Source organism: Phytophthora sojae (assembly GCF_000149755.1).
Source record: "Phytophthora sojae unplaced genomic scaffold PHYSOscaffold_7, whole genome shotgun sequence".
In the NCBI taxonomy this organism is placed as follows: domain Eukaryota; phylum Oomycota; class Peronosporomycetes; order Peronosporales; family Peronosporaceae; genus Phytophthora; species Phytophthora sojae.
In genome coordinates, this window is record NW_009258121.1 from 802247 (window position 1) to 816418 (window position 14172).

The window sequence follows — 14172 nt, forward strand, 5'->3', positions numbered from 1 at the left end:
CAGGCTTGACGACTTCCAAGTGCCATCCCCCCACGGTATATGAAATGACGATGCACGTCTATTTGATACTAATCGCAGCAACGCTCGGGCATGAGGCGCTGCATAAATTATAAACGATTTACTAGGAAGGCCGAGCGCTGTAGAGCCCCCGTCTTCATGAGCAACGCAGCGGACTTGCCGCATGCGCTGCGTGAGTGGTGGTTAACCGAGTTGAAAATGCATGCAGCTCCACCTGCTGCGCCTTAGACCGACACGGACCGGGCCAGCACAGCGAGACGCTGCTGCAAGTGCGCCTCGAGCCGATGCTGGGAGTCCAGGGCGTGAGCCTGGTCCTGCTCGACGGTGCGTTTCCATCGGTCGAGCAGCTCCAGCTTCTCGATCACGAGCTTGTGCGTCATGACCATGGTGGTCTCGCACGCCGGAAGTCTCCTCACGGCCTCCTGCGCCAGCGCACTGCGCGGGTCAAAGTTGGTGCGGGCGCGACGGACGAAGTCGCTCACGACCTGGGGGAACTTAGGGAGGCGCAGGCTTTGCAGATCCGGGGCGAACTGTCGATATCTGCGGCGAGCCTCCGGCTGGATGCCGATGGCCGCGGCCTCCATGAGCTGGCCAGCCTCGACTGTGAGCGCGAACGGGCCGTTGGCGAACTCCCTCGCGGATCCCGAGTACTGAGAGGAGACGACGGTGGCCATCGCCATACGCAGCAGCTGCAGCGCCTGGTGGTACAGGCCGATGGCCCGGTCGATCTGTTTCTTAATGGACTCGCAGGCCTGCGCCTCCGAGGCGTACATGGCCACGTTGGTGTGCATCTGCAGGGCGTCGGGGAGCCGGAGCGTTCGGAGCAGAAGGCCCAGCAGCCTCTGCTTCTCCCTCTCGAGCTGCTCGAGGCGCTCAGCCACATCCAGGTCCTCCTCTTCGTCGAAGTAGAGCTCGTCCTCGTCGTCATTGTTGTCTTCACGACGCTCGCTCTGCTCCACGACGTCGTCCTCGCCCTCGGGCTGAGCGGAGAAGCTGCGGCTGCCCCTGGAGCTCATAGAGAAGGAGGAGCGGCGCTTCCACTCGTCCACGAGGGAGCTGGACCGCCGCTCGAGCCGCTGCAGCTCGGCGTCGACCCGCACGGCGTCGGCCATGTGGTGGCCGAGCTTCTTCTTGAGCTCCTCGGTCTTCCTCTTCTGGTGGGCGGCCGAGCCCGTGGCCATGGCCAGGTACTTCTTGAGCACGCCGCGGTCCTGCTGGGCCTCGAGCTGCTGGATCATGTGCTTCTGGTCCTCGCGGATGCGCAGCGAGCGGCGGCGCGCGCGGCCCAGCTCCGTCTGCACGGCGGCGAGCTCCGGGTGCGGCGCGGCGCCCTGCTCGCCGGCCGCGGACGAGAGCGCGTCCATGTTCTGGATGCGCGTAAGGCGCGCGACCTCGGCGCTGACCTCCTCGAAGCGGTGGAACAGCCCGCGGTCCACGGCCCGCTGCATCCACGGGCTGTCCTTGCCCAGCAGCTGCTCGCCGGCGGTGGGCAGGCTCTGCGTGCGCGCGCGCGTGCTCTTGGCCGCGCGCGCGGACGGCGCCGGGTTCACGCTGGCGGCCGCGGGCCGCGGGGGCAGCCCGAGCGACGACGGGTGGCCGGCCGTGGCCGGCGGGGGGCTGGGCGGCGCCTTGGCGGCGGCGGCAGCCGCGCAGCAAGCCGAGTCTTGCGGCTGCGGGGACAGCATCAGGCTGGGCGGCATCGTGCGTGTGCGTGCGTGCGTGTCTTGAGCTGGCCGAGGGAGCTCCGGGCGGCGACGGCGCAGGCTTGAGCTTGAGCTCGGCGCGGCCAATGCGAAACTAGCTCACCCCTCGGCCGGCCAGGGGGGATTCCCTGCAGTTTAGTGCGACACTCACTCTCGGTTCGTTTCAGGCCGGGTTCCTTTGCGCCAGCCAATCACGGCGCGCGGATGGGCGAAACGAGCAGACGTGGTCATTTCCCTTGCAGAGCCGGGCCAGTCGGGCCGAGCTCAGAGTCCGCGACGTCCACCTGAATTTTATGCTTGAAAAAAGCTCTGCCGGCGCTGGCTGACTACCGTGTCAGCAACGTGGGCGGACCGAGGCGCGTGCGTGGCGGCAGTAGTGGCCTGCATGGAGCTCGCCGCCTATCGCCTCAGGCAGTTCGTGGCGTCGCCACCGCATTAAACTTTTCGCCGCGGCCGCTCGACTTTCTCAGCTGACCAACGTTTCAAGGGGCCGAGTTGAAGTGGTGCCATCGGAGACCAGGCCGGCGCTGCTGCAGCGGAGCCCGATGGGCTGCACTGGCACTGCCAGGGCCGGGATCGCGAGCGAGGCTGGGCCTCCAAACATCTGATTACGGACGGTCCCCGCGCTGCCCGATAGCATCCTCCTAGCTCGCCTACGACAGCGGTCATGAGCAGGTCGAGCGCGAGCTGACCGCCGCAGTGACTCTGCATTATTGTCAGCGACTGATGCACTCCGAGCGGCGGCAACGATGTCTTGACCGAGCAGTGAACCGCTCTTGCACGTCAGGGGCGTGTCGGCGGCGTCACGCGGACACCAGCCGGCCGCGTTACCACAGCGCCAATATGGCGCGCTCGCCAGCAGGCTCCGAGCCGCGTTGTTGCCGCCCGCCGTTATGTGCGTTGCCTTCGTTCGTGCTCAGCGAGCTACAAACACGGCAGCTGCCGCGATGCGTGTCAATGGCGAGCGTCTGCTGGCTAGATCCACCGGAGCCGTGTTGTGCAGTCGGTGGCAAATGCCGCTTCGTGAGCACGGGCCCATCCTGGACTAAGAAGATCGGCAACGGAGATGCAGTGCAGTGTTCTCGACCGAGATGCATCTCCTGATGTGCAGCGCCGTGTCGCGCGTGGCGCCGCCAAGCCCACCCTCACTCGCCGTCGCCTGGTGCCAGGCGTGCATATTGCAGCTGCGCCCTCGCCTTCGCCTTCGTTGAGGAAGCAGTCGCCAGAAACGACAGTGAAGCCGCCCGGCCGTTGCAGCTGGGTTGATCGGGCCTGCAGGAGGGCGTCGTGAGTGCGCGTCAACGTCGTAGTCCTGTGTTTGCCCCACAGCAGTACCAGTGCGTACAGGCAATGGACCATTGCCCGACGCACGGGTGGTGCCACAAGAGCTGGACCAATCGAGACCAGAGGCGACAGCGGCACCACCGGAATCGCCCTCGCGTAATTAATCACTTCCTGACTTCGGAGCTGGAGGGGGGGTTTGTGGATGCACATGTACATGACAGGCTCGGGGGCTGCTTAATCAAATGTTGACAGCGGGCAATGACACCTTCGCTACGGACGCGAGGATGCAAAATCGGCGCGGGTTGACTTCTGGTCCTTGCTGATGTAAGAATATTGTCCGGACCAGGCGTTAAACTCTTGGGTGGACATATTTCGAGACACTTTTGGCCATGATAGCTGCGGTCTTCGTCATTACTGAGGCTATTCCCGTAGAGAACTCGAACGCGCCTTTGTTGATGGCGGGAAAGCTTCGATCACGTGCTCGCAGCTAAGCTATTCTGGAGTGGCGTTGACACTTCAACGACCACGCGACGGTCGCGGCGACCGCCCGAGAGAAAGGGTCTCTCGAAGTCCACCGCATGTCCACCGAAGAAAGGTGTGCGTGTTCTCTTGAGATCTGGCGGCGGCAATTCGCCAGCCACGTTCTCCTCGTGCCCATGCTATCGACAACGCGAGCGTCGCCGCTCGGAGCCACACGCTCCGTAGAGTCGAGGCTGAGCGATACCGTAACTCGCTCTGTAATCCACTTCGCCAACGTGGTGTGGCGCGCAGTTAATCTAGGCCGACGGCACCTTCACTCGCGCCGGCGCCGGCAGACCCATGTCCTGCCGGCGCTGAGTCACGCGCGCGCCGTAGTCCGCCCATGTCCGATCTCCGCGATCACAAGCCCCAAGGGTAAACTCTGCCTTCATGCACCGAAAGTGACCAGCACGGAAGCTGACTTGGCCCTAGTATGGACCCCTAAACGTAGGACCCTACGTGTCCTAAACTAGGGCTCTGCCTTCACACCTATCCGCTCGTTTACTTTCATTCGCTAAAACGCTCCGACTGTCGCACACCGACTAAAGCACAGCACCGACACTACATCATGGCGATGAAGCTGCCGACGGGCTACGGCTGCGAGACCACGAACGGGGACGACGCCAGCAACGGCCGCAGCGCCAGTGCCGCCCAGGACGGAGAGGACTGCGTCAACGGCGTGCTGCGACCGGCCTCGCAGCAGAACCAGTACCACAACCTGCCCGTGGCGGTGGCCGTGCCGGTGACGGGCATCCGCTCGTCGGCCGCCACCACCGCCGCCCAGAGCCCCGACCGCGCGCGCGCGTCGTCCGCGGCGGGGCGCCGGAAGTCGGCGCACAACTTCTCGTTCCGCTCGCTCACGGGCTCCAAGTTCATCCGCCTGGCCGACTTCGCCGGCAAGCCCATCCTGGTCGTGAACGTGGCGTCGCACTGCAACTCCACCACCAAGGCCTACGTGCAGCTCAACGACCTGGCCAAGCGCTTCCCGGAGCTCGTGATCATCGGTTGCCCGTGCAACCAGTTCGGCCACCAGGAGAACCTCAACGGCGAGGAGATCTACCAGAGTCTGCGGCACATCCGCCCCGGAAAGGGCTTCGAGCCGGCCTTCATGCTCACGGAGAAGGTGGAGGTCAACGGCGCCAACGCGCACGCGCTCTTCAACTTCCTAAGGATCACGCTGCCCTACCCGTGCGACCGCACGCTGCTGGACGAGATGTCCACGCCCAGCGGCGTCTTCTCGCACCCCATGCGCCTCATCTGGATGCCCGTCACGCGCGCAGACGTGAGCTGGAACTTCGAAAAGGTGCGTCCGCAGCTGTAGTCTTCGAACTGTGTTGATCTTGTTGCTAACGTTGGTCTTGCTGCTTCTGCTGCTGCAGTTCCTCATCAGCCCCGATGGCACGCCCTACAAGCGCTACAGCCCCAGGCTGGACTTCACGGGCATGATCGAGGACATCAAGTTCCTGTGCAAGGTGGACCTGTCGAACGAGAAGCAGCTATAAGAAGACGACTGCTTGAAGGCAGGCGCCTTGCGGGGGATACATAAACAGCGCGGAGCGACCATACCTACCACCGAAACGCTCGCAGAGCTCATGGGCGGACGGCCGCGTGCCCAACAAGACACGAGCCAAGACGACCGACTGGATGTGTTTGTGAGCTCGGGACGCGAGCGCGTGAGTAGTGTAGTAGGCAGGGCAGGAAAAGCGACGCGGAGGATAAGTAATTGCGTGAGAATTTTGCAGTCAAAGCCAGCCAGCCCACCCACCGAAACGGTCGTCTGTCCTGTAACGGTCCTCTATGGTCCTCTTCCAGCAGCCGTTGTCACACATCCCCCTTAAACCCATTTGATTCGCTAAAACTCCTCCCTCCTCCTTTTCATCCAATCACGTCGATTTCAACCGTGGCCAGCCAACGCCGCGTTTTACTGGTTGCCATCACTTGCAGCTTGAGCCGCATCACCAGCAGCAACAGTCCAGCCCCGCCGCGCAGCTCGTAGCTCCCCTCCGACTCTAGCAAGCCAAGCCAAGCCAAGCCAAGCCAAGCAAGGCCAAGATGCAGCACGACGAAGTGATCTGGGGCGTCATCTCGAAGCAGTTCTGCTCCTTCAAGAGCAAGCTGCCGGGCACGGGCAACATGTTCTGCAGCAACCCGTACAACGTGACGGGCCTGTGCAACCGCACGGCGTGCCCGCTGGCCAACTCGCGCTACGCCACGATCCGCGAGGAGGACGGCGTGTGCTACCTGTACATGAAGACGATCGAGCGCGCGCACACGCCCAACCGGCTCTGGGAGCGCGTCAAGCTGAGCAAGAACTACACCAAGTCGCTGGCGCAGATCGACGAGCAGCTGCAGTTCTGGCCCAAGAAGCTCATCCACAAGAACAAGCAGCGGCTCACCAAGATCCACCAGTACCTCATGCGCATGCGCAAGCTCACACTCAAGACCAAGCCCAAGCTCGTGGTCATCAACAAGAAGATCGAGCGCCGCGAGAAGCGCCGCGAGAAGAAGGCCATGGTGGCCGCCAAGCTCGACAACTCGATCGAGAAGGAGCTGCTCGAGCGCCTGCAGAAGGGCACGTACGGCGATATTTATAATTTCCCCGAGCGCGAGTTCTCCAAGGTGCTCGAGAGCCAGGGCAAGCGCCAGACCATGGAGGAGGAGAGCGAGGACGAGGAGGAGGTCGAGTACGAGCTCGACGAAGAGGAGGAGGACGACGACGAAGACGCCGGCCAGGTCGAGTACGTCGAGGACTTTAACGAGGACGAGAGCGACCTCGAGGACCTCGCGGACGAGTTCGCCGTGGACGACGACGGAGAGAGCAGCGACGAGTCCGACAGCGACGACGAGCCCAAGTCCAAGAAGCGCAAGGCCGCGCCGCCCAGCTCCAAGAAGAGCAAGAAGCAGAAGAAGCCCAAGGGCCCGTACGTCGAGATCGAGTACGAACAGGAGCAGGAGGCGGCCGGAGGCGAACTCAACTGGTAGGCTATTGCTGCTGCGTTGTTTGCTGTCTGGATGGGTCGTTCACCTCGGATAAAATCGAAATAGACTATTTTGCACGTGAACTCTGGACTGCGTTGGCTTGCCTTGCTATCTGAATCATGACGTTGAAGTGAAGTGAACTACCTAACTGTACTGCCCCAGCGGAATACGAACAACTAATCCATTCCATTAATTACACCACCAAAGCTATCATACCTACCTACTGCTGCGAGCACTCTGGCCGTTCGGGCTCTTCTTGACTATGCGCAGCTATGGCGTCCAACTCGGTCGTTGAGAGCAAGAAGCCACCGGCTCGAGTACTACCTGCGTCCTCCTGAGGTTGAGAGGAGGCTTCGTTGCAAGTGTCATCGCCGTCTGAGACCACGTGCGCGCTAGACTCGTGGTGATGGTCGGCGTCGCTGTCCTCCCCGAGTGCCTTCGCTGCTGCCGCTGCAGAGGCATCGTAGGTGCCCGTATCGCCCATGAGCTCGTCCTTCTCCGGCGGCCCCGACAACGCCGACTCCAACTGCTTCTTGAGCTCCCGGTTCTCCACGTGAAGGTCGAGGTTCTCCTTCTCCAGATACGAGACGTTCTCGCTCTTCTGCTCCCGGAGCTTCACCATGGCGTCCTGCACAGACGCCACCTGCGCCTCCAGCCTCTCCACCAACTCCATCTTCTCCTTCACCAGCGCTTGCATCTCGTGGATCTCGTGCTCCGCCTTCTCGCGCTCGTCGCCCAGGGCCGCGCGCATCTCCGCCTTCATGTCTGCTGCTCGCTCCGTCTCGGCTCGCAGAGCACCGCGGAGCTCCTCGACGTGCTCCTTGAGCAGCTTCAGTTCCTCGTCCTTGTTCTCCACTAGCCGCTGCTGCTTCTCCTGGCGACTCTCTTGGGACTGCGCCAACGCTTGCTCAGCCTGAACCAAGTCCTTCTGCAGCTGCTGCACCTTGGTCTGCAAGTCCTGTCGGTCCTTCTTTAGCTTCCGGAACAGATCCAGCGTCTCGGTCGTCATCTTCACCTTCTCCAGCTTGTCAATGCGAGCCTTCTGCTTCTCCACGAGCTGCTCCATGCTCTCCTGGGCTAGCTGAGCCTGCACCAGTTGGTTGTGGTACTCGACGGCCTCCACTTGGGAAGACTTCAGCGACTCCGCGAGGCTCTCGTACTCCTTTCGATACTTCCCCACGTCATTCTCAGTCATCTCCAACTGAGTCTCCGTCTCCTTCAGCTTCCCTTGGTAAGCAGCTTGCTGTGCCTGTGCAGTTGCGCACTTCTGGGAGAGCTCTTGGATCTCGTTCCGGAGCTGCTCCTCGACGTCGCCACGCTGGGACTCCAGAGCGGCATACTTCTCCTCCAGCAGTCGACGTTCATCGTCCAGCTCCTCGCACTTGGCTTGCAGCGCCTTCTGTTGGTTCCTGACCTGAACTTGCCACTCCTCCTGCTCACCAGCTTGGCTCTCGAGTTCCTCTTCCTTCGCTTTGGCGGCGCGCTTGAGCTCTTTGACTTCAGCATTGGTCTCCTCAATCACCGAGCGGAGCCGGTGAATCTCACCATCCGCGTTCTTCTGGTACTCCTCGAGCTCGTTCTGCGCTTCCTGGAACTGCTCGCGCATACTTTCCATTTGAAGCACCAGTTCCTGCTGCCTCTCTTCCCATGCAGCATTCGCCGCCTCCAGCTCCTGTTGAACCGCTTCTTTTTGCTCTGAGAGCTCTGCATACGATTGTTTCGCCTTCTGTAGCTCGTCAGCGTGGGCCTCCATCTCCTGCTTCGAAGCTTCAGCGCTGGTGTGGAGCGAGGTTATCTCCTCGTGAAGACGCTTCTGTTGTGCCAGCAAGCGCGCGAACTCCCTCTCCGCCATCGCTTGCTTCTTGTTCCAGCTTTCATCCTGCTGGCGCAGCTCTTCCCGAGCCTCAGTCAGCTCGTTCTCCAGTGTTGTTACCTTAGCTTGGAGTTCGATCTGCTTCTCCCTGGACTCGACAAGTTCCATCGCATCGCTTGGCATGCTCACGCCATTCGCGCTCATCATCAGCTGCTGCTGAAGCGCAGAGATCTTTTCCTCGAGCGCCATCTCTTTGCCTTCAGCAGCCACAAGGCGCTGCTTACTTTGCAGACGCATCTCCTGCTGCTCCTCGTTTGATCTTGCCAGGGCATCCGCCAAACTCGCTAGCTCCTTGTCCTTGGCTTCTTGCGTGCGAGCTGCCGAGTCCAGGTCTGTTTCCAGCGTCTTTATCTTCTCCAACAAGTCCGCGATCGTATCCGAGCTATCCTTTGCCTCCTTGCGCAGCACCGACAGGGTTTCTTTGTACGACTGCACATCAAGCTCAAGCTTCTCGCGTTGCTTGGATTCGCTCTCGAGGCGTTGTTGAAGCTGCTCCAACTCCGGGGCATTGCTATCCCTACCAGGATTAAGGGCTGTATCGCGATGTTGCAGCTCATCCACGATCGCAGCGTGGTCGGCCTGCAAAGCTGTCAAAGCAATTTGAATGCTTTCAACGTTCTTCTCAAGCTCGTCCTTGCTGGCTTCGAGGGCCGCCTTTGCAGACTGGACCTCTTCAAGCTGCGCCTGCAATGTAGCAATAGTCTCCGAAGAAGACGAGGCTACCTGCTGCACCTCCCGCAGCTTGATCTCCTGTTCATCGGCTGACATCGCGAGTTTCATCTTCTCTTCGGACACTTCCATCAGTTGGGCTTCCAAAGCCCGCAGCTCCTCCACGCAATCATCGCGCTCACGTGACACCTTTTCCAGATCGTCCGCTAGCCGCTTAAAGTCCTCGTTCAGCGCGTCAAAGCGTTGCTGTGAGTCGTCCTCAGATGGAGGAGACGAGCTAGCGTCTTGCTTCTGCTCCTCCAACGCCATGAGCCGAGCCTCGCGTTCCTGCATCAAGTTGTCGAAATCAGCCTGAAGCTTGTCGAAGGCAGCCTGGAGATCGCCTTGGTCGGGAGATTCCTCGAACGCCTTCAAACGCTCGTTCGCCGCTGCAAGTTCAGACTCGACGGCAGAAAGCTTTTCAGTCAGCTGTTCTACCTCCGATCGCAGGCCTTGGGCCTCCATCTCCTTAGCTTCCTTTCCGCTCGAATCTGTATTAGTGCTGGCATCTTCAACCTCAGCCTCAGTGGTAGTTGTCGAAGTGCTTTCTGAAGCAGTCAGCTCTTCGATTATAGCCTGGAGCTGCTCCCTCTCAGTCGTGAGCTCTTGGATGGTCTGTTGCAGTGCTTCAACCTCGCCGCTTTGCTTTGTCTGCATCTGTGAAATCGTCATAAGCTTCGCATCGAGCTGTGCCTGTAGGACCTTGGCAACATGCTCCTTCTGCATCAGCGTCTCGCTCAGTTCATACCCTTGACGTTGCGAAGCTTCCAGCTCCTCGCTCACTCTCTCGGATTCCGCCTGCAGCTCCTGCTTCTCCAGTGCCGTTCTCTCGTGATCGGCCTGCAACTGCGCCAGCTCCTGCATGATGTTCTGCAGCTCTCCTGCCAGTTCTTCCACTATCGCATTATCGTTTTGTTTGTCCACACCTGGGCTTTCGGATGCTGAGGCAACCTGCCGCTCCAGCTCGCTAATCTTCTGCTGCAACAGGGTCTTCTCCTCCTCCAAGTCCTCCACGCGCGAATCCTGCTCCGACGGGTTGGTATCACTTTGCTGCGACTTTAACGAAGCGATTTCATCGTCGCGCTCCGCTACCGCCAGCTGAAGCACAGTCTGTGACGCCTTCATTTCTTCCAGCATGCCTTCCAACTCATTCCTTCTGCTGCGCATTGCCAAATATTCTTCATTGTCATCGGACGTCGTCACCCCCGACTGAACAGACTCCAACACAGCTTGAAGCTCACCCTTTTCGCTATCAAACCGTTGCTGGGATTCCTTCGCCTCGAGCTTCAAGATCTGCAGCTGACAACGAAGCGAATCCAGCTCTTCTGCGGCCATTTGCTGCGAGTAAATCGTCTGCATCTCCAGATCCTGGTAGCGCTGTTTCTCCTTCGCTAATGCCTCCTGCGAGGAACTCATCTCCCCCATCATCTCTTCAACGAGAGCACTGGCTTTCGAGGCGTTTTCCGAGCAATCACACTCCAAATTTCCCTCACTCAGCTTCGTTCGCAGCTCCTTCAACTCCTGCTCCAGCACCAACTTCTCGTCCAAGACAGTTCTTGATTGCATGTTCGCCACCATCAGAGCTCGAATATCCGCTAGCACGTCAAACGTGCGAGCGCGCTCAGCGTCACCCAGCGACGCGCTCTTCTCGTTCGCAATCGCTTCGATCGCCGCGACGGGGTCCTCCACATTTTCGTCGCGAAAGTTCCGAAGCACGGCTGAGAACAGATCCAGCACCTCCTTGCTGCCGTCCAAGGATTTAACGCTCTGGCCGGCTTGGTTCGGCTTGAATTTGCTCGTAGCAGACTCCGATGCCGGGTTTTCACCGTCTTCGTCGGCATCTTCGTAGACGCGGAAAAGCGTTTGGGGGTCCAGATTCTCCTTCGCCGGAGAGCGGCGTTTGCGCGGATACCGGTGTGGGGAGAGCGGGGCGCGCGCCTTGATGCTGGCGGGGAAATCTCCCGGCCCCCACGTCTCTCTCGTGCGCTTGCCGCGCTGCGCGCGCTTCTTGTCCACGGCGGCCTTGGCCACTGAGGTGCTGGAGAGGATGAGTCCCTTGAGCCGCGCCATCTCCGTCTTGTTGTGGTTCTTCTCGCTCAGCAGCGCCTCGTTCTCTGCCTTGAGCGCGTTGAGCGCCTCCGAGTTGACGAGCTTCTTGAGCTCGTTGACCTCGCGCTTGAGCCGGCGCAGCTGCGTCTGGTCGTCCAGCACCTCATTCACGGTGGCCGACGTCTTGATGTCCTTGGCGCGCGCCGCGAACTGCAGCGTGCTCTTGGTCTCCTCAATGTACCGGTCGCTCGGCGTCACGCAGCAGATGATGAGCGTGCGCGTGTTGCCGCCCAGCGAGTTCTGCAGCAGGCGCGTGAGCTTGCTGTCCCGGAAGGGCGCGTTCTGGCCGCTGCCGCCGGCGCTGGCCAGCGAGTTGATGACGCGCGCCAGCGTGAGCAGCGACTTGTTGATGTTGCCGGCCTCGCGCTGGCGGATACCTTCGTTGCCCGTGTGGCGCAGGCTCTCGGAGCCGGCCAGGTCCACGAGGTTGAGGCTGGCCACGAGCACGGCGCCGTTGACGTCCTCCTCGGACAGGCGCCGGCCGGGCGCGTCGCTCTTGTGCTTGCTCTCGACCACGATGCGGAAGACGCTGTGCGAGCGCGAGCTCTTGTCGTTCATGGCCGTGTGGCCCACCGTGCGGTTGCGGTTGCCCGTCTGCAGCAGCGTCACGATGTCCTCGTAGTTGGTGATGATCTCCTCGTGGCACTCGACGTACACGCCCTTGCGCGGGTCCTCGCGCAGCTTGAGGTTGTCGCTGGGCCCGAGCAGGTCGCGCACGACCTCATTGTAGATCTCGAGGAACGACACGCGCAGCAGGAAGTCCCGGTCCGCGCAGCTCTCGATGAAGCCGAAGATGTCCTCGACCGCCAGCTGCAGGATGCCCGGCCGCGTGCTCTCGGCCTCGGGCTCGAACGGCATGCCGCCGTCGCCCTGCATGGTGAACGTCTTGCCCGAGCTCGTCTGCCCGTACGCGAAGATGGTGCCGTTGATGCCGCCCAGCGTCGAGCGCACGATGCGCCGCGCCACGCGCGCGTAGATGTCGCGCGCGTCGCTGCCGGCCTCGAAGATGTGGTCGTACTGGAACGTGTTGCCCTTGCCGGCCAGCGGCGCGCCCGTCGCCGGGTCCGTCAGCGCCACGGCGTTCAGCGCCGGCACGCAGCTCAGCGCCGGCGCGTCCTGCGCGCGCGTCTCGCGCTCGTTCATGGGGCGCACGCGGATGCACACGGCGATGTTCTCCGCCTCGGCGGGCGCCGACACGGCGCCGGCAGCGACCGTCATGCCGTCCGTCATGCCTGCCTGCCTGCCTTCCGACGTGGAGGGTTTGAAACTGGACGCGGGTGAGTTTTGAGTTTTGGCGCGCTTTTCGGGTGACTAGGTTTCAGTATGCTACTTGAAAGTACAGAAACAGGCGCAGTTTTAGCACTGGCATGTGCATGTGTGTACCGGCATCCTCCGTTCTTTACTGACAGTCATGTTTGGCTACAAAAAGTGGGTAAAAAAGTGATGTCTGCCGCGCATTGTGAAACACACAAAAAGCTCATTGTTTCATCGCAGACCGAGCTGCTCTCGATGGTATCATGCTCGACAGCCACAGCTCAAATTCTATGATCTATCAGACTCAGGCTAGAAAGCTGAGCGATAATTTCACTAGCTACGTCTACTTTCTTCACTAAAGGCTGTGACATACATGTAGTCATCGCCTGCTTCCAGGGCCTGTAAGTGCAACATCAAAGCCGAATGGTGGTACGCCCTCCCCACGCAGTTCATTCATCCATACCACGAGCTCCTGCTCAGCTTCAGCGGGGAGGGCCATACCTGTGCCGCTCGTCCGAGCATTCTTTTTGAGAGCTGTCTGTCCATGAGCTTTCGCCGCGGTTCGTGGACAAAATCATCTAGACCGCTGTAGAAGGCGTTAAAAGCCGCGGTGATGTCACCGCACTGTGCCCAGGCATCGAGCACCTCGAGCTTTCTGCTGCCGTAATTGCGGTGCGTCTGCGAGCAGGTAGCATCTTGTGGATTGGGAAATGACCCATTTTTGTGTTGTCAGTTAAAAGTGGAGGATGACAATAAGGTATTTTGATTGGCTATAATTGATTGTCAGTAATAAGCGAACGTCAGTAATGCCGGTATTGATGAGAGTTGGCACAACTGGACCGGCCTATACAAAACTACGAGACAGACTAAGCTCACTTACATATAGGGTCTACATCTACAGTAGGTCTTTTCCACTCGTGGACTTGATTCACATGCGCAGCTTGCGGCCGCCACCGCTGACCAAAGCTGCGGCCTTCTGGGCCGCGGTGGTCACACTGCCGTCCGTCGTGTAGGTCATGTGCGCCATGGTGTTGAAGCCGTTGCCGCAGACCGGGTCGCCCTGGGCGCAGAACTCGATGGCCTTGGGGCCGTACGTGGGGCTGGAGCTCTCGATCGTCTGGCCCATGAGCTTCAGCGGGTTGCCGAACGTCACGACGGCCTTGATGCGGGGCGCCAAGTTTTCCGGGATGGTGTCACCGGATCCGAGCGACGTCTTGATGCCGATGGCGATGTCCGTGACGCTGGCTCCCTGGGAGTAGCCACCGAGCACGAAAACCGTGTTGGGGCACTCCTGAGCGACGGACACGACGTGGTTGGTCATGTCGGTGGCGCCGGGTCCAGCGCTGCTCTGGTCCATCGAAGCCATGTAGTTGACAGCGTAGGACGAGACGCTTTTGCCGCCGAGGTTGGAGGTGATGCCACTGACCAGCGGCTCACCACAGATGCCGAGTCCTTGCATCTCACCACTACCGCGGGCGAAGACGACGTGGACGTCGGAGCACTCCGCGCTGACGAGGTTGATGGGGTTGGCAAATAGCAAGATGGACCCGAGGACGGCGGAGAACGGAGTGGCGAACTTCATTTTTGTAAGGGGATACTTCAAGTTGCTTCGGGTGTTTCTGGTCGAGCGAAAAACCAACAATGAACATGCTCGTCGGCTGAATATTAAGATGGAAAAGCGATGCCGACACGCCTTGACTCCTCTGCGTATTGCTAGTCGTATCA

The 14172-nt window shown here is 60.6% G+C and overlaps 5 protein-coding genes across 5 annotated transcripts; 2 read left to right on the forward strand and 3 right to left on the reverse strand.

Annotated features, from left to right (window-relative positions):
• Positions 1 to 41: 41 nt before the first annotated feature.
• On the reverse strand, positions 42 to 1123 carry PHYSODRAFT_286818 (hypothetical protein). The gene has a single exon (XM_009533752.1). It carries the CDS (start codon positions 1032 to 1034, stop codon positions 243 to 245), a length of 792 nt encoding a protein of 263 aa, XP_009532047.1. The 5' UTR covers positions 1035 to 1123; the 3' UTR covers positions 42 to 242.
• Positions 1124 to 4098: 2975 nt separating this feature from the next.
• On the forward strand, positions 4099 to 5026 carry PHYSODRAFT_517143 (glutathione peroxidase; the record flags this gene model as incomplete). Its single annotated transcript, XM_009533753.1, has 2 exons — positions 4099 to 4827; positions 4904 to 5026. 2 exons carry the CDS (start codon positions 4099 to 4101, stop codon positions 5024 to 5026), a joined length of 852 nt encoding a protein of 283 aa, XP_009532048.1.
• Positions 5027 to 5480: 454 nt separating this feature from the next.
• Positions 5481 to 6506, forward strand: PHYSODRAFT_562761 (hypothetical protein; the record flags this gene model as incomplete). Its single annotated transcript, XM_009533754.1, has 2 exons — positions 5481 to 6203; positions 6354 to 6506. The coding sequence occupies exons 1-2, from the start codon at positions 5577 to 5579 to the stop codon at positions 6504 to 6506; spliced, it is 780 nt and encodes a 259-aa protein (XP_009532049.1). The 5' UTR covers positions 5481 to 5576.
• Positions 6507 to 11253: 4747 nt separating this feature from the next.
• Positions 11254 to 12411, reverse strand: PHYSODRAFT_517135 (hypothetical protein; the record flags this gene model as incomplete). The annotated part of the gene is made up of 1 exon (XM_009533755.1): positions 11254 to 12411. A coding segment is annotated over one exon (1158 nt), but the record flags the coding sequence as incomplete, so codon positions are not given.
• Positions 12412 to 13375: 964 nt separating this feature from the next.
• PHYSODRAFT_250672 (cutin hydrolase) lies at positions 13376 to 14029 on the reverse strand (the record flags this gene model as incomplete). The annotated part of the gene is made up of 1 exon (XM_009533756.1): positions 13376 to 14029. The coding sequence occupies one exon, from the start codon at positions 14027 to 14029 to the stop codon at positions 13376 to 13378; it is 654 nt and encodes a 217-aa protein (XP_009532051.1).
• Between the last annotated feature and the right edge of the window lie 143 nt (positions 14030 to 14172).